Genomic DNA, 24,115 nt, shown 5'->3' on the forward strand with positions numbered 1-24,115 from the left:
AAATCAAAGCAGTCTAAACATTATTTCATCGCCTTCCCGAAGCGTGTGGTTATCCACTTCCACCGAAGGCCTCTCCATGTTGCAGGCGATAATCTGCTAACAGCTCACCCACCCCAAAGCTCGACAGCATTACCAGTGATGTTTCCTCCTCCCACTGCTGTACAATTTGCACGGGGTTTACGTACCTGTAGGTGTTACATGTAGAGAACGACTACCCAGCAACACAAAATTAAGGTGAATTTTACTTCTGGGCTTTAAACATTATTCCAGAATACGTGGTTTAAGCGTTGTGGTCCCTTTTTAACCCAAAACTTATACTTGGCAAAAAGGAAGTAGGAAAAGAAAAACCAAACTTCTTTTTATTTTATTTTTCACTTTTTGAAAGCATTTTACACAGGTTTTGATCTTCAGAATACCTTGGAATCAGTAGAAAAAACTAACTGAACAGTTTGTCTTTACAATAGAAACCTTTCAGGAGTCAAAATTGAGACTAAAAAAATACATGCAAAACATACTCGTTTCAAAACACAACTTGAAACAAAGCACCAAACTACACAAATACGCAGAATGAAACAGCATTTAACATCACAGAAGTAGTCTTCATAAAAGGTGTAAAAGTCACCTATTCACTAGGCACTGTTCACTTGTTTAAACAGAAGAGACAATAAAAATATTGTCCACAAACTTGCAATTTCAACTCAAAGGCTGCAGCTAGAAATTCCTCTACATATCATGCTTTAATAGCGACCTGAAAGAAAAAAAAAAACCAACAACAAAACCACATTATTAGACTTCTGAGGATTGACAGATTTTTTTTTTTAAGACTTGTAAATTCACTGCCACCCCTCAAAGCTGCATCAAATTCCAGCACCTTACGACTTGTCTCTGACCAACTGCACAGCCAGCACAGCTCTGCCAGGAAGTTCCTTTGCGTAGAAACCCCCCAATTCCCGTCACACGGATGTTTCGGCACACAATGAGAACTCAGTCACCGTTCCTGGTGGCCAGTTTCCCTACGTATTTGTAAAAGCAGTTACGCTTGTTTTCATTTGGACACAAAGGGTAAAGATGAGAACACAACCTATTCATTCACTCTGCATCCATTACAAAGGGAGTATGCCAGGAATGCTATTGTGTTTTATTAAGTTTCTGCCATCAAAACTGCAGCTTTATCTTCCATGCAAATAAGCAATTCAGGGAGAAAAAACCCCACTATTTGGACCTCGGATGAAGTCAAGTGCCTCTTTAACAAGTTACATTGGGAAATTTTGTTTCAGTAAGGCTTGGGATTTCAGCCTTGCTGTCCTAGAGGTGACCAAACCGTCAGCATACTGCAAACTCCTGTTTTAACAGGGTTTCAGAGAAAGAAACGGTCCCTCAGACTTTAACAAGTGGTATTACCTGGTTTATTTTTTTGCAAACTAAATATTTGCTCCGTCCTCAAGGTTGCCAGTTCCTTAATGAAACATTAAAGGGAACTGTGGTTCAAATAAAATAACCACAACGAAGTCGAATAGTTTTTAGGGATGTGAAACCTCAAAAGAAGAAGTTCAGGCGAAGTGGAAATTTGCTTTTGATACGTGAACTCTTTGACTACTTACGAGGTGAATAGGATCGAGATCTGGATCGAGATCTGTAGCCCCCTCGGCTGTAATATGGGGACGGTGATCTCCTCCTGAGAGAAAGGGCAAAAGAAACAATCTCTTTGTTAAAGCCTGTGGCAGATGAGTGGCAGTAGCTTTATGTGGGTATCTCTAACCCCACCCTGGTCTCAAGAGTGTACTTGGGAAAGTTAATGAGCATGTAAACAGCTGATTGACATTTCTACTGGGTAACAAAGCAAAGATTTTTATTTTCTTAATGCTCTCTGTTACTGGGTCCGAGTAATATCACTTTGGACTAATAAAGGAAATATGAGCTCTCTTGCATTCATAATTTGACTAGCAGAGTAAGCCAAACCACACCTTAACTTTGATTCTAAACGATCTGTTCCGAGACAAAGAGTTGACCTGAGTAACAGTCACTGCTACAACCAGCCCCAGCGCCAAACCCTTCCAACCCACCACTCCCAAGTCCTGCCTTTCCTTGCCTAGTTCCACTGATCTCCTAATAAAAAAAAAAAATATCCCCAAACATTCAGGACACTAACTTCTTGGCATAAATCACAAGTTTTTCCTCTGCCAAGCTGCACTAACCTGTCCCTATACTAACCCCACCCCTTCACGCAGTGATGGGAGCAGCTTTGAAATGAACTGTGCTGCTCACTGAAGAGCTGCAAGCACTCAGCATCCACCCAGTTTCTGTTAATGCGTTTAAAGACTTGATTCACAGAATACTCAAAAAAATATCACGTAGGAGAGTATTTCCACTCTTGACTAGACACTGAAAGCTTTGCCGTCATACCTGTAAAATTGATCCCTGTCTTGAACAGCTCTCCATCCTCCTCCGCCACCGCCGCCACCCCCTCTGTGAATACAAAAGCAGAATGACTTTTGAAATTTTTAATAATAAACAAAAAGTTCATTGTGCAAGCAAGAAGCATCATCAAGCATAAGAAAACGATGTGAAGACAAGGACATATTGGTCCCTACACTGGATAATGCTAAATTACTTCATTACGTTCATTTTTATGTGTTCCTGGAATGAGCTGACTATACTCGGTGTCAAGGAGCAGTTAAAAAGAACTCATGTTCCAGCTGACCAGTATTGTATTTTACGATGTCATACTCTCCAAGGAGCAGCATTTTCAGATCAGTACATAGCCTTTGCTTCTAAGATCATTTCTATTCTCAGATGCTTACCCGCTCGAGACAAGTAATTTTATTTATTTGTTTTTTAAAGTAGCAAAATCAATTCATTGTCCTGAGGAAAAAGTTGATTCCAAGGTGGAGGCAGGGAAAAAACCCCACACGCTTACATTTTAGCACTTCACAACCATGTTTAAACAAAGGCATTTAAGAACCGAGGTTAAACTTCTCCCTATATAGAAGCTGCCTAAAACTGAAACAATACGTTGGGCTGGTACCTCCAGAGATTTATATACAGTAAAGCTTTACCAGGAGAAGACTAAATCCAGTTTGGATTATGGAACAGTCACTGCCACGGATGTCTCACGGCACCTCAAAAGGCCGTAAATCATATGAAGGACAAAGAACCCCCGAACACCACACCTTCAATCAGCAGGTCTCCTTTAATTTATTTTTTTTAAGATACTTTCCCAGACAGGATTAAGCATCCCACAGCAATGAGGAGAAATTAAAGTTTTAACATGACAATTTCCATCTGAAATTGCATTTCCCTTAAGGCTTCACTGCACAGAGGGCAAGGAAGGCAAAGGAATTGTTACCAATTGATTTTCTAGGGTGGAGTACTAAATGCAATGCTCTACTGCATTTAACAAGTCTAACATTCCCTTCCTCAAGGAAGCACTCAACACACAAAACACTATTCTCTCTTTCTCTCTAAAAACAGTATCTGCAGGATGAGAAAGCAGGTATCTAACCTGGGCAGTCCACAGTATTTTTAAAGTAGCCACACACGAACTATTTGTGGCTAACTTTCACTCTATGAAAAGACATTGGGGTGTTTGGGTTTGTGCGGTTTTTTCCCCTCCTCTTTTTTTTTTTTTTAAAAAGATAGAGAATGGAAATCACTCCTGCTGGAATTGTCAATATTCTGATTACTCTGAATTTCTGTTCCCCAACACTTTGGCCAGCTGTTTCAGTTAATTTACCCACCAGATTTCAGTTAATTACTTTAGTACAGTGAGAAGAGGCTATGTTAACTATCCCAAGCAAGTTTCTGAACCTTGTGCTCCGAAACAAACTGGAAGTTTGGTTAGAGTCATCTACCACATATGAAAGCCTACAACACACTGTGGTTCTTGTATGTCCCAAAAATGCAGAAGACAAACTTGCTCTATCACCAAACCCAATAATTACATACCAACCATGTTTTCAACAGATTTTGTATCAACTTTACTAGCCATCTGACAACGTATATTACCACCTGAACGTTCACCTCTTTCAGCTAACTACTACACTGTCAAACACAGATTAGACTGAAGATAGACAGAAATAGGAGGTGTGAGCCCTTCAGGTATAACACACACATCCAACCTTACGGAATTATGTTAAAAAAAAGCTTTTTATGCAAATGTCCAATACAGAACAGGTTAACGTTCCAATCCCTGAGTCCTTATTTTTGGTAACATTTGAGGTGCCATAATTATTAATAGGGGATACTAAAACCACCGAAATTTCCTACTTTTTGTCTACTACTCTACATTCAAGATGTTAAATTGGCCCTATAACACCACTGTATCTGCCCCTGTATTCCTACCATTTCATGCTAACAGATGAACCAACAAAAGATCCTTTTTAAATGAGGGTATAGAGAACATCCTTTGTTTTTCAAAACTTAATGCAGATTAAAACAAACATTACGGGCTAATGCCACAGGTTAAACATCACATCATCTTTCTCAATCTGACCAATGTGAATTGTAGTGAGCAGTTATTTTGGTAAAGATTGCACAGTAAGATTCCAGAATGACAGCGAGTGCAAAAATATTTTGGCATACATATCTAGGATGAACTGCTTAACATATATATAGGTAGAAATGGAGATCAGAAAGCCCAGTTTAAAAAGCAGCTGAGTATTACAAATAGTGCCTCACCTGTATGATCTGCTGTAATAGTCACGATCATCATACCCTCTGTCATACCCTCTGTCGTAGTAATCTCGTCGCCGTGAGCTGCCACTACGAGTAGTGAAAGAGAACGACGTTTAATAAAACATAAAACCTTCATATTGTTTGCAGTGCTTTTCAGTAGGCATACAGGCAGTTAAGGATACACCATTTTAACTGTGTTATATTATTACCTTGCGTCCTCACAGCTGAAATTATTTTGAGTACTCCAACTTTCCCATCAGAGCAGATGGGAACGGAACTACTTAAATAATTGCTTTTTAGAATGCTTGAACTTTAACACAGCTACTTTTCTCCTTGGTCTGAAACCTCTTACCCTTTTGATATCACAGGCACATGAGGAATTCCATTCTGTGACAAATCTCCACTCACTTTTAACTCTCAGAACCTTCCTATTAAAAAAATAACCTGCAGTCTCAACACATCGACTATGTAACCACCAGTACCATAAGCTGAAAGTCCTGGGAAAACAACTGGGAAATGACTTGGGAAAACAATTTATGTTCTTGGCAACTAAGTCAAAAGTGTACTCTGTGGATAGGGCAAGCTGCTCAATTAGTGTTTGTTAATTCACTCTCGAAAACTTGAACATTAATATTTGAAGGTACCTAGGACAACAACTTAAAATAATTTAGAAATTGTAAAAAAAAATCTTACTCTAGACTCATTTAAATGTTTAGATAGCTCATGTCTGGGCCACATAACTAAGGAACACAGGTTTTTGCTCACTCTAATCCAGGCTGACCCTAGATCAGTCACTAACAGGTGCTATGTAAATTAAGCCCTCCTATCTAAAGGATGGAAAGATATGCATTACTACTGATGGCTGTACACACAGTGCCCTTCCTGCCATGCCCCCCCCCCCCCCCCCAAAAAAAAATTCTGAAGAGCCTCCTTTATCAGTTGAATTTTTTAGTTTTCAGAAGCTTTGCCAGGTACCTACATCAGTGTTAGCACAGCTCTTAAGGCTTTTTTTTTTTTGCAAAGTAATTAGGCATCAATAGTGATTTTTGTATTTTAGTTTCTAGTACTGACACATCCACGTAATGTACAGCATACAAGCCATAAGCAAGGAAACAGCTTTCAGAACACTACACTAAAACCCTGACAAACTAGGAAAACCACACAAAATCAGGTCTCTTAGTGGGAATACGGAACAGTTTTTAACAAAATACAAGACATTTAATCCTATCCTGTACTGGTTTGGAAAAAACCCCACACAGATAACTTACTAAGTTGGTCTTCCCATATAGATTCCAGGGGTAGGTGTGTGAGGTCTTTTTGTTATGGAGAAGTCTACCCGGATCCTTCTTCCATCCAGCTCCATTCCATTGGCACGTTCCTTTGCCTGAAGCGAGTGATAAAATACAATTAGCTGTAGGTACCAGCTTTATTACCAACGCAAGTTTCTAACCACTGCTTCAAGTATTAAGAAGTCCTAAAATGGCTCAGTTAGGATACACATCTAAGTTTCACTTATGCCTTATACGTAACACCCAACATAAACTGTAAGACATTCTAGGCCAGCTGGATATAAGCTTCAGTAACCGCTTATGTGACTTATATTGCATAAGAAGCCTGAAAGGAACATAATTTAACAATTGTTTCAGCATCTCTCTTTCTAACATGATTAAGAGGAGCCTTTGAACACACTGACGTAGGGAGATGTAACTACACCAACAGGCAACATGAAGCAAAGCATTTAGAAGTTAACAAAAGAGCACTGTTATGTTGATTAAAGGGAGTTTTTTTTCCTTCAATACATACCACAACCTTGAATACAGTAACATCTGAGTCATAAGTAAATTTGAAGTAAAAATACTCAAAACCATTGCTTTCTTTCTGCCAAGTAGCAAGACCTACATCCAAAGCTCCAACCTAACATAGAAGTCTTCATGCCAAATTTGGAAAAGACGACACTAGAGACTTTAAGTAGTGGAACTTATGCAGAACATAAGCCTGGTTACAGCCCATAAGCACGCTGCTCTACAAGGGCTGGCCCGAGTGTAGAATTCTATACCCGGCGACTATAGAATTCCCTGTTCATTCTGTAGCAGTTGCAAGCACAAATCCCATAATGTGTTATATGGTATCAACACTGTTTCAATTTACTGAACCCTTAAGGTTTCCCATGGACATGTGCAGGCACCAGGAAACCATGCACAGCCTGGCCTTTTATTTTCAGAAAAGATCTCCCCACCCCTTTCAGCCTGAAGCACTAAAGTCAGCAGAATGCAGATTAGTGCTCCTACGGAGAGCTCTGAAACGGCCGTCTGGTCTGCTCTGAACATGCCTGTTATTAAATATAAGGTCACACGTGGAGCTAGAAAGGAACTATCATCTCACAATTAAAATAGAAACACAGGCTCTCTGTTTTCTTTTCCTTGTTGGCATAGTTTGCACTCTGGCTAGCCTCAAGTTTGCTGTTGTGAATTACACAACAGCTCAGCCTGCACAGGGATCAGTATTTGTCCCTCTCCACTCTCTTCTCTGCTACACAGGAGGTATCTTTTGAGTTAAGACTGACATTTATTATGAGTAACCAAGTATTTTTTAAGCCCTGAGTTTCCCCTGTTACAGACTATACATCCCAGCAACTGAGAAGACAGCATCCATGCCATACATTCTGTATTCCAACCTACTTCCTTAGCATCCTCAACGTTTTCGAAGTACACAAATGCAAATCCTCTCGATCGCCGAGACTGCTGATCATACACAATGGAAACATCAGCAATTGGACCATACTTGGAGAAAACTTCTCTCAGATCTCTTTCTGTGGTGTACAGACTCAGTCCAAACACGCCGAGACAACAGTTTGGGTCAGGATTTGCCTAAAGGGACAGATCAAGAAGATATTAGAACAAAATTGTTTGTATTTGCAGTACAAGGTATTTCACAAGTTGTGGCTGTCAGAGCTTCAAGACAAAACAACAACAACAACAAAAAGATACTGCCGAGATTCAGGTTGGGTTAACTTGCTAATAGACACTATTACAATCAAACCTACAGATACACAAAGCTCCTTTCTCAAAAATACTTGCATTTCTCAGGGTGCTGTACAAACTAGTTACAGCACATAATAGGTACTGTATTTAAAAAGTTTTCCCTCCAAAGGCTAGCTGATGACTGTTGAATGTGGAGAGATATATACACACACAGAGGCCTGGATCCCATCTTCGTTTGTGTTAGTTATCACTTTTTCTCCCTTACTTTAGCATGAGCCACACCACACTCAGCCACCCGAGCCTGTAAAACAGCTAAAAGCAAGCTGGTTTGCATGCTTGTTTAATAAAGATGCCATCAAAACAGCTTTTAATGAAGTGTTTTCATTTTCCAGGTTTTCTAATTAAGAAAAGCACAAACATTTCTCCGTTCTAATGCTACCCCCATCCTTCGCCGCATACACGGGCTCATTTATGGCAACGGGTGTTGTGACAGCAGGCTGCACTGGTAGCACTTCTAAAGGCATCTGGTAAAAAACAGACAAAACCCAAGACACCCCCACCCCACAATCCTAAGCAAACTTAGGAGATCCATGGTTTATCAAAAGCCAAATAACAATTAACCTCAACAGTACCTTTTAAACAGACCTGAGTGGGAAGCAGAACGTTTTTCTGGAAAACGCCAATTAATGGAGCGATTTCAGGACGTATTCAGGACTATGTATGAGTTATCTACTCCCGTAACAGACATACCCGGTTTCCAATATGACGTCTGCGAGTAGACATGGGTGAATGGCTGTGACTGTGTCGCCGCCGATAATCCCGACTGTAAGACCTACTTCTGGATCTCCTATGAGAGCGGGAACGAGAGCGGGATCTTGTGTAGTGTCTACGGGAACTCCTCCTTGATCTAGATCTAAGGAGAAAAAAAAGAAAAAGGTACAGTGTTGGGTTGGTTTGGGATTTTTAACCCTTCAAAAAATACATCAGAAGGCCAAATAACCATTTTCTAAAAACCTGCAGTACCACATGATTCAACTATAATCAATCTAGTCGCTACTCTCAAGCACTGTGTGCTAAATCTTTACAATTAGATTACTGTAAATCCTCTCAGAGAATTTCTACTGCAAAACAGGAACCTCAACTTCCACTTTAGTTAGCTTTTAATTCCCCAATACCTTTTAACTTTCTCTAACAAGGCTATCTTGGTTTGATATAGTATATGCTTAGTATATTCACAGCATTTACAATAGCATTTAAGTAAAAAAAGCTGGGGTGGCTTTCTTTTAAAGACTTAACAGGAAAATGGAACAGGAGTAAATATGACTTAACATAAAGCATGTACGACTGCAGAGGTGCACACTTCTGCTCAGCCTAGCACTGCTTTCAGTGACACTGAAAAGCAAATTACACGGTGCGTAATTACAAGCACAGAAGTCTGGCAAACGCCCCTGAAACGGAGTTTAACACAATGGAAGAAATTAAACTGTAGTAGGCTTATTTACCTTCTGGTATTTCAACAGTTATTTAACACTGGCTGTTCATGAACGTTTACATGTTCAGACTTCAAGTGTATTTAGGCAAAGGTGCAACTGCTCACTCATTTCAGCCCAGGCCTCCTCTGAACAGCTCCAGAAATGTTTTCTGACAGCACTAGGTCTGTGGAGATGAGGTTCTGAAGCACTTCAATTCCTTCTACTGAACCCTCAGCCCTCCCAACACAGATAATCTTAGTTGAAAAGCTGGGGCAGGCACTTAAACTGGAATATTACACCTGAGCTTGGCCTGCTGATGGCAGTCACCGAAGAATCTGCATTTCACACAACTACAAAGAAAATTGCTGCAAGGCTAAGTGCAATAAACGGTTTAACATTCAAAGGCTTTTAGTCATGTTTGTGTCTTAAGTGTCCTTCCTCTCATTTGTGGAAGCCAAGGTAGGCAAGTACTGACTGAGACCATAAACTACCACCACTGAACAACTGTGTTTCACAGTACCACCACCACCACGCTGGCATGAGTGAAGCTCATAACCTGAACCTGTTTTAATTCCTGAGCATTTAACAGCTTCTTCCACTGTTAGGATTTCTCACTACTAAGTGTCACCAGGCAGCCAAACTGCCCAATATACACTCTACGCATTACAGGCCTCCTTAAAAAAATGCTTTCAACCTCGACAGAAGTGAGGCAGCTAAGTTCTGTCTTCCCCAGTTAGAAACATAGATTTGTGTCCAGGAGAAATGACTTCAGCATGTCCCATTACACCACTTTTAACTACGTATTTAGAAAGAATAAATTATTTTTGGCAACAGGAAGTAAAAAAAAAAAGAGAGAACTTCCCTAAGGGGCGGGAAAGACAGTAAAGAAAACCAGAAGTAATAATAATACTAAAAAAAGAAGTTCAACACATGCATACAGACACATTTCAACGACTGACACAGAAAATAAAAAGAAGGCAAACACAGAACTGATGCTCCGGGTAACAGAATGCACCTGTCATACTGAACAAGAGCTGGACAGATCTAAACCAAGTAAACCCTTATGCGAGAGAACAAGGCTTATTTTAAATAGGCACTGCTTATATTGCTGTCTTAAATGTCATACTGCCATTATTTTTTGCTGCAAAGCCACCGCAGTTGAAAATCCTACTTCTTCATTCAGAACTGTTTAGACTTCACAGAGTCAGGCAAAGATAACAAGCTTGCTATCCTTCTGATGAAACCTTCAATAAAAGCAGATTTTTAAATCAAATATATCCACACCCCAACTGATAAATACACCAGGACACAGATTTGTTCCCAAATCAAAGTTTAATTTATAAAGCTGGTAACTCAAAAATACATTTGTCACAGAAACTACCAAGAAATATGAAAGTTCTCGCAAGGTTACTTCTCTGGTGACAGCCAGAGTTAGATGACCTGCTCATGATCACATCCAAATGTGTGACGGCACTGAAAGGAGATTGTTGGTTCTAAAAGATGGGCCTTGACACAGTTCTGCCCAAATCTGCTAATGAACACGCTCTAACTCTGCAATATACCTCCAGTATTTCCAAACAAAGGCATTTTCAAGACAGCTGTTAAATGCTCAGGAAGCCATGGTAGTCATAAGCTTCTACTTTTGTTCATCAAAAATTAAGTAGTCGGTTGCCAGAGTATTATTTGAAGGGTGATTTCTTGGAAAAGGAAATGATTTGCCAGGTCTCTTGTAAGTTCTAGATCTTGTTATTTGGTTTCTTCCAGCATTTTATGAAGTTTGTGATTGCGTTCTTACACAGTATTAAGGTTATTCTGCAAGTGAGAAACACGGCGCTTTAGAGAGTAAGGAAACCCTAGCAGTTACGGATTAAGGTGCAGAAGGACATGCTGGGGTGGGTCCTGACTTGCTTGCTAGTTTAAAAAGAGAAGGTTCCCCAAAAGTGTTTTGCAGTCTCCATCCTCTGAGGTTTTCAAAACCCAACTGGATAAAACTCAGAACATGGTCTGAGCCCAGAGTTGACTCTGCCTGGAGCAGGATTTTGGACTGGACCCTTTCCTGAGCTGTCTATGAATATCTCACTGCTAGCAATTCCAGAGGTCACTCCCATATCATACTCTATAAAGCAGATTACTCCAACAAGTATTTATTCATTTAATTTGACATCTTTGTTCTTGCACTACAGGGATTGCCAAGGGCATGATTTGACACTTGTGACTGTGCCTGAAGTACACAAAAAACCCAAGCCCATTCCTCTGCTGTAAAAATTTCCCAAGTATTTTCCTTCTCACAAAACTCTCACTCAAACTGATCACTTTGATCTTGCAGGGAGATCTAAACTCAGTATTTGATAGTGTTTACCATTATGGGTGATTGCTAATAGCAAAACATCTTCCAGTGTTGTCGTCCTTCCTCCAGCCTGACTCCCAGGCTTCAGCAAGCCCAATTCATTGTTTATACACATAAAAATTATATTGTGAGCAGCTCAACTGGGGACCCCACTGCTGAAACCCCCCTTTTTTTAACCTGAACACTTCCCAATGAGTAAAACTATCACCACATTTACTTCTGTAGTCAGCATTCAATTATCTAACCTCTTTAGAAAATAACATTCACCCATTTACGGGTTTTGTTGCCTCTCTGTTCATTCTTTATTAAATATGTATCTCTTACATGACACACTCGGTAAAGCCATGTCAAGTGGCTAGCAGTGACATTTATAGCCTTATTTCTAGGCTAGTAGCATATTTTATGTTTCCGTTATGTCTGTTAACAGTTTTAAGAGGAATCCTGTCACTGCACACAGCTTGTTTAACACATGAGTAAGGATAGGTAATACAGTGCAAAAGGTATTTTCATAGTGTATGTTTGTGTTGCCACATAACAAATACAATAAGCAAGCTACTTTCTCCATAACTTTTTTTTGAGAGCTTGGAAAGCTGCCTAATCTTTAGAGCTTTCCAGCCTGTTAATTTTCAAGTTAAATTAATATATTTAAAAGGTCAGGCAGATGTCTGTTGAAATTCACATTTAACTACTGCTTCTTTTTCACAGAATATACCATTTACTCCAGGAACATCATTGCTTCCAGTGAGAAAGCATAATACATTAATGTGACCTAAAATGGACAATCTACTGATGCACCTATTTCTTGTAACATACAGAAAAACTAAGATCTAGAGTTTGTAAAGCTTCGCGCTCAGAAACTAGCCGTTACTCTAAGACTTAAAAGGCAGGCCAGTTCCAAACTGTATCAGCAGAGATACAAGCCTATGTAGCTGACTACCTCTTTGAAAAAGCTGCAGGAAAATCTAACTTGATAATTTAGCTTTTCGAGTCCTGAACCCAGACATGCTCCTTTGTTTTCACTGGTCACAGATCACCAATTATCTCTGGAAACAGAATTGGGCTAAACTGTGACTTCAGTTCACCTCTGACATCATCATCTGACTTGCGAAGAGGAGGAAGAGGTAAAAGAAGTAAACTCACCTGGATTCAGACCTGGATCTAGATTTTGACCTGGAACGCCTGGAATCCTCCTTAGATCGAGATCTTGCAGGGGTGTGCCTCCCCGACTTGCCAGACCCATGAGCACTTCCGCTTCTGGAAGCAGAACGGGATTCCTGCACGCAGATATTGAAAGCCTAATTTGTACACAATTTCTTGTTTACCTAAGGTCTGTAAACAAGCTCCAGTGAAATAAATGGTAAAAATTCATATCTATGTGTCCGGGCAGTTGGCATTAGAACTGCCTAGATTTTTAAGACTTTTTTTTTTTTTTCCCTGGTAGACACTTCTTTACCCTGCATATACTTTTGCTATTAAACAGATAATGCATGCATGTTTAGCAAAATATACAGGGACACATAAACAGACTAGTAATTACTTAGCGTAGTGCTTTCAGATTCCAGATTACTTCTTATCTTAACTTCATTTTTATTCCTTTTCTTCATTCTTCCGTTTCAAATTCTGACTTCTTTCATCTTCCCCACTTCACACAAATTGCTCAATATTCTACAAGTGGGACTTCTGGTCTGATAATTAGCATGCATTCACTTTCTTTTTTTTCAAATTTCAGCTTCACTTATTCCTGAGCTTCAAATAATTCTCATTTATAAAACTTGTCAAATGGCGACTTCCGCATTTTCCTTCTTCAACATTAACCTTAATAGAAAAAGAACAGGATGAAGAATATTTAAAAACTCCAGGATAAAAATCTAGTGCCAAAACTGAAACTAGAAAAAAAATGTTTTGTGGACTTTTACTTTATATGCAGTTCAAGAATTGAATCTACCAAATGCCCTACAATTTTATAAACAGATTCAGTCAATTCAGTTTAACTTAGTACTAAGCAACTGAATTTGCTATTTATGTATTTAAAAGCAAATGCACAGTGGATCAACTGAATATCTACTAATCAATTCTAGCGTTAGGAAACTCAAAATACTTTGCACTGCCAGCCACATACTTAGACAAAATCAACAAGAAGTGACTTAAGCAAAGTCCCTGCTGCGGCCAGAGACAACTAACTGATGTGCTTTTTGAATGCAGAAAGCACAATGCAGTTGGTCCTTGAATGACTTAATGACATTAATTTTGAGGCCATTCTTGCAGTTTAGAAGGTATAGTTTGAAGGTTTATGAGCACACTCACACCTACTCTGCCTGCACAAGCGTGATTACATATGCAGGCATCATACTTCCAAGTAAATCATCGTTTTCCACTGACCGAGAATGCAATTCTGTGCAACACGCTCTGGAATAATACCCCATCTACTCTGTTATTTACTTGTAATCTTCTTTGGTAATGACATAACCTAATTAGCATTTTCAACTTATATATATTTTTTTTTCTTTTAATCAGCATAATGCTTAACTTCAGTAACATGGCTTAAACACTTGGTTGGAACACCACTAGAAGGTATTCTTTATTTCAAGATATTATAGAAAATTTAAAATTCAGCAGCAGAATTCTATGTTTTTCCTAAAAACAAACAATTCTAAATTCTGTGTCAATTCTGATTAAGAATGCTCACTAACAGCACCAGAGTACCAGATTTTTCTCAAAAAATCACTTGTTTTATCTCTATAACATCTCTTAAACCTGAACACTCCGCTTAATGGGCATTCCGTACAAAGTGTTCAAAAATTAATTTGCTAACCCCAAATTTAATTGTGCTTAAACCACTTCCATAAAACTTAAAACAAAGTTTAGCTATTTACAATTGCCTACCATACAATACTGGGGGGGAAGCACGACTTGCAGGATAAAGCAGATTTTCAACACCAAGAACAACAGAAATAGCACAAAATTGGTCAAGGCCATATTCTTCTCTGTCAAAATGTTTAAGGAGGTGTTCTAAACTATAGCCACCTCATATACTAACCCTGCAAAGGGCAGGGCAAATATTGAGAACTAATTTAAGTTACAAATAAATTTAACCTAAACCTGTTTAAACCTGTTACTACCTTCAGAAGAAAACAATCCACGGAGATGAGTTCTGAGTTAACGTATTAATTTAGCCATAAGAAGTCTTCAACTCTTAAAAAAAGAGAGTTAGACATAGCAAGATTGAAGAAGGGATAAAAACCAAAACTAAGGCTGCTCTTCGTTTGAGGAAAAATACTTCTGTTCACAAAACATAACAGTCTTGACAGATTCAGGCTACACAAAAGGAACCATGTCCAAATATAGGTGGTCTAATACTGAAAAGGACACAAGAAAGGCACAATGCAAGGATCTTGTCCATAAATATACCCCATACTTTTTTTTTAGAGTTTTTAGAAGTCAATGAACTTTGAAGAAATCAGAAGAGAAGTGGTATTAGCATAAGCAAATGACTGAAGTCTTCAGCTACTTGATACATTTTTTAGAATGATCTTTGCTGTGTTAAGATCTATGGGAAAACTGGATGCCTAGGATCTCAGAGGAAACTTAGGAAGGAAAAAGCCTTAAGACAACTGTAGATCTAAATCAGAAAATTAAACAGCTGGCTTATTGTCATCCAGCTCCTTTGGACTGTACAACACTGTCCAGTTTTTAAAACATCCATGTTTTGCTTCTAGATGATCCTTCTTCAAAACCTTTATCTTCAATCTACCTCATGTTACAGGATTATGCCACTTCTTTATTACTCCCAGCCTCGAAGGAATTCATTGCACCTCACCTGCTCCGGATATTACTAAGACTGCGAATAACCCCTAAAAATCTCAAAGCTGTTCCCCAGGCCACCCCAACCCCCAGGAAATCCTCCCTACCCAAAATTCCAACCCCCAGGAGCTCACGGCACTCCGCTCACCCATCGAAGGCTCACACAAGCCACTTGCACAGCATGTGTTGTTCTTAAGACATTTTCTTTTTCTACTTTTTGTTCATTCACTTTGTGAAGGTTTTTTTTTTTTTTTTAAAATGCCCAAGTAGGCTTCTGTCATGACATGTGGAAGAAGAGAGAAGAAGAAACAACCCCCTTTATCCTACCCATATTCAAACACTGCTGGTAAGCAGATCAAGACTGATGTCTGCTATTAAAGAACCTTTTTTTTTTTTTCCCCCTAACCTGGAATCCATCAAGTGTGATTTTAAAAGCCACCAGATGCCTTGACCTTTACCAATAGCTCTTCCTCTTCACCAGGCATTACTGGAATTCAGGTGGAAGCCCTGAAGTCCAGACTTGTGGTTTCCAAATTATTCTTTCCATACTTTAAGCATATTACAAACAATGTGTAATACTGTAGGGATCATATTTTTAACACCTCTAAGTACATTCATAAAGATGCGTTACAGTCACCTACTCTATAAGCAGGGAATGTCACAACAGCAGGATTATTTAGGGGCAGTAAATAGAAAAGGCTCTGAGGTATGCAAGTGAGGACCGCGTGTTCTTTGCACTTCTCAGATCCAGTTTTTCCTCATGGGAAAAACAGTTACAGATTTCAGTTAATAATGTAAGATACAGTCAAAATTATTAGTATTTTTAAAATCCTAAATCCCTACGAAGTTGTGTATTTGTACTCGTTTTCCTAAAGAAAGGTGCACATTCCACATTATCAAATCTGCAGTCAGATTTATCCCAGGTGTAACTGTGGCAACTACACATTCCTTCAACCTCTCTACTACTGAATTTAGCAATTGATCTGACAGACAAATAACAGCTTTTGCCTCTCTCTCCCTGAAGCACAGGATCACCAGCTTGGATCACTGCCACGGGAATCCACTGGGATAGAAAACAGAACAAACTCTTTCCACAAAACCCTGACTACCGTATTCAACAGTTTCTGATCAGACACATACCAAGTAATCACTGTCAGTATTAACTAATTCACAAGATGAGACTCACTTTTTTTTTTCTTTTAACTAGTCTTCTGTCCAACCCTTCCATGCCTGAATCACATGCACTTCAGTGAGCACAATTTCAATAAATGAAAACAGAATAAAAATTACTTGAAAAAATGTGGCAATTATTACAGCATACTGACAGTATTTGAAGTATATTCCAGTATCTGAAGTATTGGTAGCATTTAATAATTTATAGTCTCTTCAGTTAAAAAAAAAAGTTTCCCAAGTCTAATCCCACTATGGAGTATAAGCTGTAAAAGAATTTGGGGATTTTTGTTTTTCTTTTCTTTTTAAACATAAGCCAATTTAAGTTTGTGTTGCTGCTGAAATAGCAAGTCCCATTACTTGCAAAAGCACCTTATAGTTCTTCATCCCAAATGCTGACATTAGGACTCGTGGCTACACTATCAAGTCCAACCTGCAAACCAATGCAGCTGGAAACAGAATTACGAAAAAAAAAAATTCAGCTGATTTAATTCCCAGATCTGCCTGACTATACAAACACTAGTACAAGGGAGAAAGACGGAACGCATTTTTAAGAACACAATTCTTGTTGGCAGCATGGACTTGGAACAGCTTAACAGACAGTTGTAAAGCCATATCCTAGATTATTTATCCAAACGCTGTTCCCACTCTGCGGAGACTTCAGCACTTCCAGCTTGAAAAAGTAGAAAGCCATTGACTCAGTAAAATATAAGCCTTAAGTAAGCAAAAAAAAATCATAACTAACACTGGCAGTAGCATTAGAAAAGCCACTCCCTGATCTAGTTTGAAATAGCAGGATGTAGCTCTACGGTTTTATCTTTTAGGTTTACAAAGATGTATATTGCCTACAACTTACCTATTTACGACTCACAAAAGTTCAGACATAACTCATTTTAAGCCTTGGTGAAGACTGCCTGCACATAATTATTTTTTAATTAAAGTACAGAAAAGATAAAATAGAAAAGCAGGTGGGACAACAACTGCTGCCCTATCATTCCCTGCACAATTACATTTACAAAAGACTCTGCTATAAAGGTTTTAACATTTCCACTCATTCTGATTGAAAATACCATATGGGTTACCCTGACAAACTTTACTAAAATTAGGCTACCATCTTAAATTGGTTTTCAGTCTGACTTGCACAATAGCAATTAAATCAAGTTTAAAAAAAAACCTAACGCACAGAAATCCACCTTGAGCAAGGCAGAAATAATACTCCCTTACTAAAAATATACCAGTTGTAAGAGTGACATGAAGACATCAAGGAAAAGATAATACTGGGGGTGGTATCAGTCTATTCTTTAATCCCTACCTTTCAGTCTTCATTTCCATCTAGCATTTTTAGTTTCCTGGAGGCCAAATTTTCCTAACCTAATCTGCCTTGAAGTAGTAGCGCTCATGCTATCAAAGCTTATTATACTGAATCTGAATTTAAAAAAAAAAATCAATCACATTCTAAGAAAGACACTGCAGAACACTGCAATTTTGTGCTCAGAATTCTGACATTCTCTTTTTTTTTTTTGCCAGCTCCAGTGAAGGTTTAAAATTTAAACTATTTATCACCTCCACAACTCCCTCTGATGTTGCAGTAAGTTAAAAAGTTAGACTGGTGCTGAGAAAAACCCCAAAACAGAATATTCGCCCCTGCTCTGTTGCAGTAAAAATTACAGCTCTCAAAGGAAAACAAGACTGATTCACTAAAAAACCCCCCAACAATATAACCTGTATTGCGGATGTACACTACAAACGTGAGGCTTAGCAAGTCATTTACTGTGATATTAGTAAAATTCCATCCAGACAGTAACATCTTGCCGTAACTATGCAGTTTAACAGAACATCTACCGCAGGTTTCACAACGCGAGGATGCTGCCCTAGCACTGAGCACGTCCATTTAACCCTTCGACTATTGCAATCACACTTTTAAATTAGAGACCGAGCCACCCGCATGCCAGGCTGAAGCCAGAGTTAATATTTTACAAGCCAGCGCGAGAGGCAGCAAATCGAAGCTCAATTTAAAAACTAATTCACCAGAAGCGATTTGCAATGCAGCTTTGGAGAGAGCATAACGAAGGCTCAGAGTGCTCCCGGCTCGGGATTTTCCGTCCCTACCTAGACGTTACCTAATAACAGGGCTGGGGGATGGAGGACGAGGCACCAGCCGAGACCGCCGCAACCCGGTTACGAGCTCGGAGGGGCCCGAAGCGCTGCCGCGGGAGTCGCGGGGGAGCTGAGCCGCCCGCCCGGTCTCGCCACAGTCCGTTCCCCGCACCCTCTCGGGCAGCCCCACCACGCTCGGGGCAGGGACAAGGCAGCCCCGCCGGGGGCGCAGCGGCAGGGCCCGGGACACGCAGCCCCGCCGCCCTCGGCCATTTTGTCCCTCTCCGGCGCGCCCGGTCACCAGCCCAAGATGGCGCCGGGCAGACTCACCATGGAGCGCGCCGGCGGGCGGGCAGCTAGAGCGTCCCCGCCGCGCGCCCCCACCGCCTTCCCGGTCGGACCAGCCGCCATCTTCCCCCGCGAAGCCACGACCCCGCCGGGCCTCCCGCGTGTCCGCCGAGGCCTCTTCACCCGCCGCGCCACGGCGGCCCCTCCCGCGGCGGTTCCGCCACCCGCTCCGCCCAGGCCGCGGGACGGGGACACGGGGGCGACCGCGCCGCCCGGACAAGGGCGGAGAAGGGGTTGGGGGGAGCCCGGCCGGGCAGCGCACTCAGAATCCGTGTATTACCCGCTCGCCGTAGTTCTGCTCCCCGCTGTCGCTCATCGTCCCGCCGCACCGTTCCCCGCCACCGCCGCGCCGACCCGACCCGACCGTCCCCGGCGCCAGCCCTCTCCGCAGAGGAAGTGACGCGACCCGCGCGCGCGCGCCAGGCCCCGCCCCCGCGCCGCCTGCCGTAAGGCGCCAGGCCCCGCCCCCTCCACCACGCACGGGAAGCCCCCGGCGCTGAGGTGAGGCCACGCCCCCCGCCGCCATGAAGGGGTGGCCGTGGCGTTTGGCGGCGGTCACCGGCGGTCGGGGGTTTCCCCGGGTTCGGGACTTGCTGCTCCGTCCCGGGGGGTCACAGCCCGACGAGTGACCCCTTCAGAGCCAGCTCCAGTACCCGGTGGAGACGGTCCTGCCCGCCTGGCCTGGCCGGGGCAGGCTCCGGCCAAGGCCAGGATCCTCTCTTTCCTCTTCCCCAGCCTCACCTCCCACAGACAGCGGCCGCCGTGGAAACGGTTAAAAAAAAAAATAAATCACTGTGATTGCAAGAGTCTTTCTTGGAGGAGATACCCAAGTCTTTTAAAGCATTAGTTTAGTGCAGGTTGGAATTTAAGAGGGGGATATTTCTAAAATACCCACGTGAGGGCAGCATGGCATCACCAAACAGTCATTTTTGCTCGGTCCTTGAATTGTTTCTTCATAAACCACGTACCGCTGCGTCTGCGAGGAGCGACACAAACACCTTCTTTTCCATCACAGGCACTCCGGCTGTCACAGACTGTTGTCACGTTTGTTGTTCACCCTGGCAAGACGAGCTGCACGAATAAAGCACCATCATCCCCGAAAGGTCAACGCAGCTCCGTCTGTGCAGGTATTAAACAAGTACACCCGAATGAAGTGGACCTTAAAATACACCCCTTCAGTTTAAGCAAAATATCAACTTATTCGGTGCCTTTGAAACCACAGCACTGCGCGAGGGTTTAAGTCTGGAGACAGGAATCTGTCTCCCAGCGCACCAGTTGTTACCCCGCGCACTGCCGCCAAAGGATGCGATCCCACTCCACGACTGCTCCCATAACCATCTGACACACCAGCAGCAATTATTCTTCTGCACTTAAATGCATTTTCTGTATAGGGAGAGTTGGGATAATGCTCTGCACACCCCTGCTGCTGCTAAACGAGCAGCAAGGCAGAGACCTGAACAGCTCAATAGCTCTTTCAACTGGATTTTTTGCTGCCGAGGTTATTCCCAGCGCCATTTGCCACACGGATTTAAGAGGTGACAGCAATGTGCTCGAGCAGTAAAACTGAAAACGCCAGACAGCAGGCTGGCAGCAAACTGCAAAGCGAAGACAAGCGAAGACTGACGTCGGTGAGCTCTGCTGTGGGGCGAGCAGCTCTGGCGCTGCAGATTTCCAGGTGATGACTCCTGAAACGCCCAGGGGGAACTCCGGCTCCGTTTCTATTAGCTTTGACACTCATGAGAAGAGACAAGCTGGAGGCTGCTTGGCTGCCTTCCTTCTCCCTCCCAGCCCCACAACACAAAGATGAATTTATCAACCAAAGAGGAAGGTGAACAGTATTTTTGCGGCTTTCGCTGATTTAAAGATACCGCAGCTTTTTTAAATGCCACTTTTCAATGGTTTCATCTCAACGCCTTGCCGGTCTTATAGCACAACTGGTGATGCACTGCGCTGTACAAAGTCACAAGCAAGTGTTTATTGAATCACTGAGAACTCAAGCTCAGAAAAATCAGTTTTCCTGATATGCTGCTTGTAACAGAAGGGGGAGAAGGAGCATCCTGTACTGAAGGGGCAGAGACAGATGTCTGACACGAGCTGTCAAAGCTGGCTAATATTCAGGAGTACGACATCGAAGTTCTGGGTTGTCTTTAGAAATCATAACACCCAAAACGTGTGGCAGAGACTTTTGGCTGAAAGCACCTGAACTCTACAGGGAATTGCCTTTGGTTCGCTTGTGTTGCAGAAACTTTAATGGCAATTTGTTTCCCAGCCCTTGGTCTGTATTTATAAAGCTAGGCAGTCCTGCACCCTCAGAGATTGCAAAAGCCAAATCTCTGCCCGCGACACTCAGGCAGAGTGCAGAACCAGGCACTGACCCGCAGGGTCCTTGAGCTCTTCCCCTTCACCAGCGGGACCGAGGAGACACCACTGGGGATAAGGAAAAGGGATGGCTGATCAGAGCGCCCTGATCCTTTCTGTTCACACTTAAACTCTGTCAGCCAAGAGCTACCGAAGCAAACCTACCTTTCGGCAAGCATCTGAGCCCACTGCTCTCGGCCTCTACAACAGTGACACAGATGTGTGAGATGATCCCAAGGAGATTATCTCCCTGCTCCCAGAGGCACCCAGAGATGCTGCCCTTCCTTTCCCTTTGCGCGGGAAGCGCAATTGGATTTAAGAGATGTTTTCTGATTTGCTCGGGCCATTTCCAGCTTGCATTTCTACGATGTGAATGTGCATGCTACATCATCTTCAGGTGCAATTCATTCCTTGGAAGAGATCCCTCAAAATCTACAAACAGCTCAGGTTGCACGCTCTGGTTTCAAAGCATGTTTAGACACAACTCGGGTTCAAGCCGTGACTGTCCACTCTGTGCTCATTTCCATCTGCTCTTTCAGCGGCAAGGTGAGCCAACGCTCAGGGAAAAAGGTTATTATTCTTAGCAGGATTGGTTCTCCGATCCCTTTCCAGCGAAGAGCTGCACACGTGCTTGGTCTAGCACAGTTCTGGGTAGCACAGAGTCAGGAAAAAGGGGTGCAGCGAGGTGGTGGTGGGTACTCGCACCCACGCTGCTGCTGGAAAGCTGTTTGAGAAACTGGAGTGTCACCCTTGGCAGCAGAGCCGTCAAACGCCAGTTCACTCATTATTTTTGAGCTGGCTCGCTCCTGAATGTGGTTTCTGTGCGCTTTAGTGAGCATGTTGGCGTGCTGTGCAAGGCGGTGTGGGGGTGAGAAGAGGCAGAGGGGGAGCGGAGAGCTGTCAGGTTGGCTCTGCAGCTGCAGACATGTTGGAATTGGAGCCAAAAAAAAAAACCCCATCTTTTCGTAACTTTCAGAAGTGCGGATTTTTTCATCGGCTGCAAGTAAGTAAATGCCAAAGAATTAGCAACCCCTGAGTGAGCATCGCTATTTGCCTTTTACATCATAAAGATCTATTCGTCAAAATAATAATTTTTCCTCATCTCGCATTACTCATGGGAGTGGATTTTTCCCTTACTTGAATTACATATGATATCTGTTAGTCATTCGAAGCTGATCATAGGCGGTTCATCGTTCTTGCTCAGCAGCCTTAAACGGTGCAGGATAAAAACCCTTCATTTTCGACATGTTTTACAAGAGCTACTGCATTTGTACTGTGCCCAGCATGTACGAATTCCATTAGCATGTAATTTGCTAATTTGGTACGACAGCTGACCAGGAACAGAAAAATACTGATAAAAACATATATCAGGTGACTTTCATTCCATCAATCGTGAAAAGAAACGATGCTGGTGGATTTATTAAAAAATATTCAAACGCACTTGAAATCAGGAATTTAAGGAACTTCCACCTTTGGGTTTTTTCACTTGTTTCCTTTGTACATTATCTGTTGAAAAAAACCCTGCAAATATTAACACCAAGAAGTCAAACTCGATTAGCACAAATGCGGCTAATGCAAATCCAAACACTGCAAGTCCACCTTACTGCAGCGGGACCTATGGATGGGCGTTAGTACTTTGCCCAGCTGGGGAACAGCTGAAAAGTTCCCACCATGAGGTGCTTTTGAAGCAGCCCCATCTGCTCCAGAGACCCGAGCAGTGTAGACACGAGCCATTCCTCTCCACTCGGGATCAGCTTTGGGGATTATATGTAACTCCTGCTGCTGGCCAGAGTGGAAATGCTGTTCTGGGAGCTATCACAGCAGCTCCTTGCCACGAGCGGGTGTTTTCTACTCAGGACTTTTCACTTACTCTTTGTTCCTAATCTTTAATCTTCACTTAAAAGTTCTTAAATTCTTCACTTAAATAATCTTAATCTTTGTTCTTCCATGACACTGACCTCCTAAAGGGGGATGTGAGGAAGGAGTAGGATTGAGAGGTAAAACAACTGGGCTGCAAGGGAGATTTCCCCTGCAAAGTGGCGTTGTCCTCAGCAGATCTGGGTGGCAAAGACACCTCCTTGTACCTTCTTGTGCTCTTCTCTGGATCCTTTTTAAAATGTAATTTTTAAAAAACTACCAGATTCGCAACTTGGTTGTGACTTTAAAATCTAGAGTATTATGTGGTGCTGTAATCCACCACTGTCTGCAATGATCAATGAAGTCTTTTGAAGGATTTCTCTGCTTTTTTCCCTTTTCTTTCTTCCCCAATACTTGTTATTTTATTCACCCCCCTCCCAATAAGTGGACTGTGGTCGGTTCACTACAGCTCCTGCTGTGTTTCGGCTCCCTTCACTCTGCTTCACTAATTCTGTGGGGTTTTTTCTTCAGAAAGGAGGCAGGCAAGAGGGAGCCTTCTGCCCCACCTTGCATCCAATGTTCTTCCCTTTTTTGCATGTTTTTTGGTCTCTTTGTAAGGAAGGGACATATCACCCCGATCCCTTCGGGCTCCTTCCTGTGAATTTCACAGCATCACACGCTCTGCATAAAGAAGCGTTAATATTTTCCTTTGATTATACGCAAACCAGCAGGATCCCAATTCCCATGTAAATGCATTCATACCATGAGTATTATTGACAAAAGGAACTGATAATAACGGTCTCTTCAGAGCACTGTGAGCAGTGGAAATCGCTTCTTAGTTTGGCATTTCAGCTGTAACCAGTGACTAGCTCTGTCGACGTGGCAAAGCACTATAATCCGGGCTGCAACATCCCAGCAACGCTGCTGTGCCATTTCTGTCTTGGTTTAATGACAGCATATAAAAGAAAGGCAAGAAATGCTGACAGAGCTCCTGCCCAGGAGTGAAGAAG

General features: G+C 42.0%; 1 protein-coding gene across 2 annotated transcripts; it reads right to left on the reverse strand.

Annotated features, from left to right (window-relative positions):
* Nucleotides 1-333: 333 nt before the first annotated feature.
* On the reverse strand, nucleotides 334-19,314 carry TRA2B (transformer 2 beta homolog). Of its 2 annotated transcripts, XM_054835109.1 has the most exons (9): nucleotides 19,171-19,314; nucleotides 12,615-12,748; nucleotides 8,406-8,568; nucleotides 7,353-7,541; nucleotides 5,943-6,058; nucleotides 4,678-4,761; nucleotides 2,404-2,466; nucleotides 1,602-1,675; nucleotides 334-748 (listed from the first exon to the last, which is right to left on the reverse strand). In XM_054835109.1, exons 1-9 carry the CDS (start codon nucleotides 19,204-19,206, stop codon nucleotides 738-740), a joined length of 870 nt encoding a protein of 289 aa, XP_054691084.1. In that variant the 5' UTR covers nucleotides 19,207-19,314; the 3' UTR covers nucleotides 334-737. The 2 variants fall into 2 exon arrangements, with proteins under 2 accessions (XP_054691084.1, XP_054691085.1); XM_054835110.1 differs by lacking the exon at nucleotides 334-748 and having other exon boundaries at nucleotides 1,594-1,675.
* Nucleotides 19,315-24,115: the final 4,801 nt, after the last annotated feature.

The sequence above is a fragment of the Grus americana genome, chromosome 9 (assembly GCF_028858705.1).
Source record: "Grus americana isolate bGruAme1 chromosome 9, bGruAme1.mat, whole genome shotgun sequence".
Lineage (NCBI taxonomy): Eukaryota > Metazoa > Chordata > Aves > Gruiformes > Gruidae > Grus > Grus americana.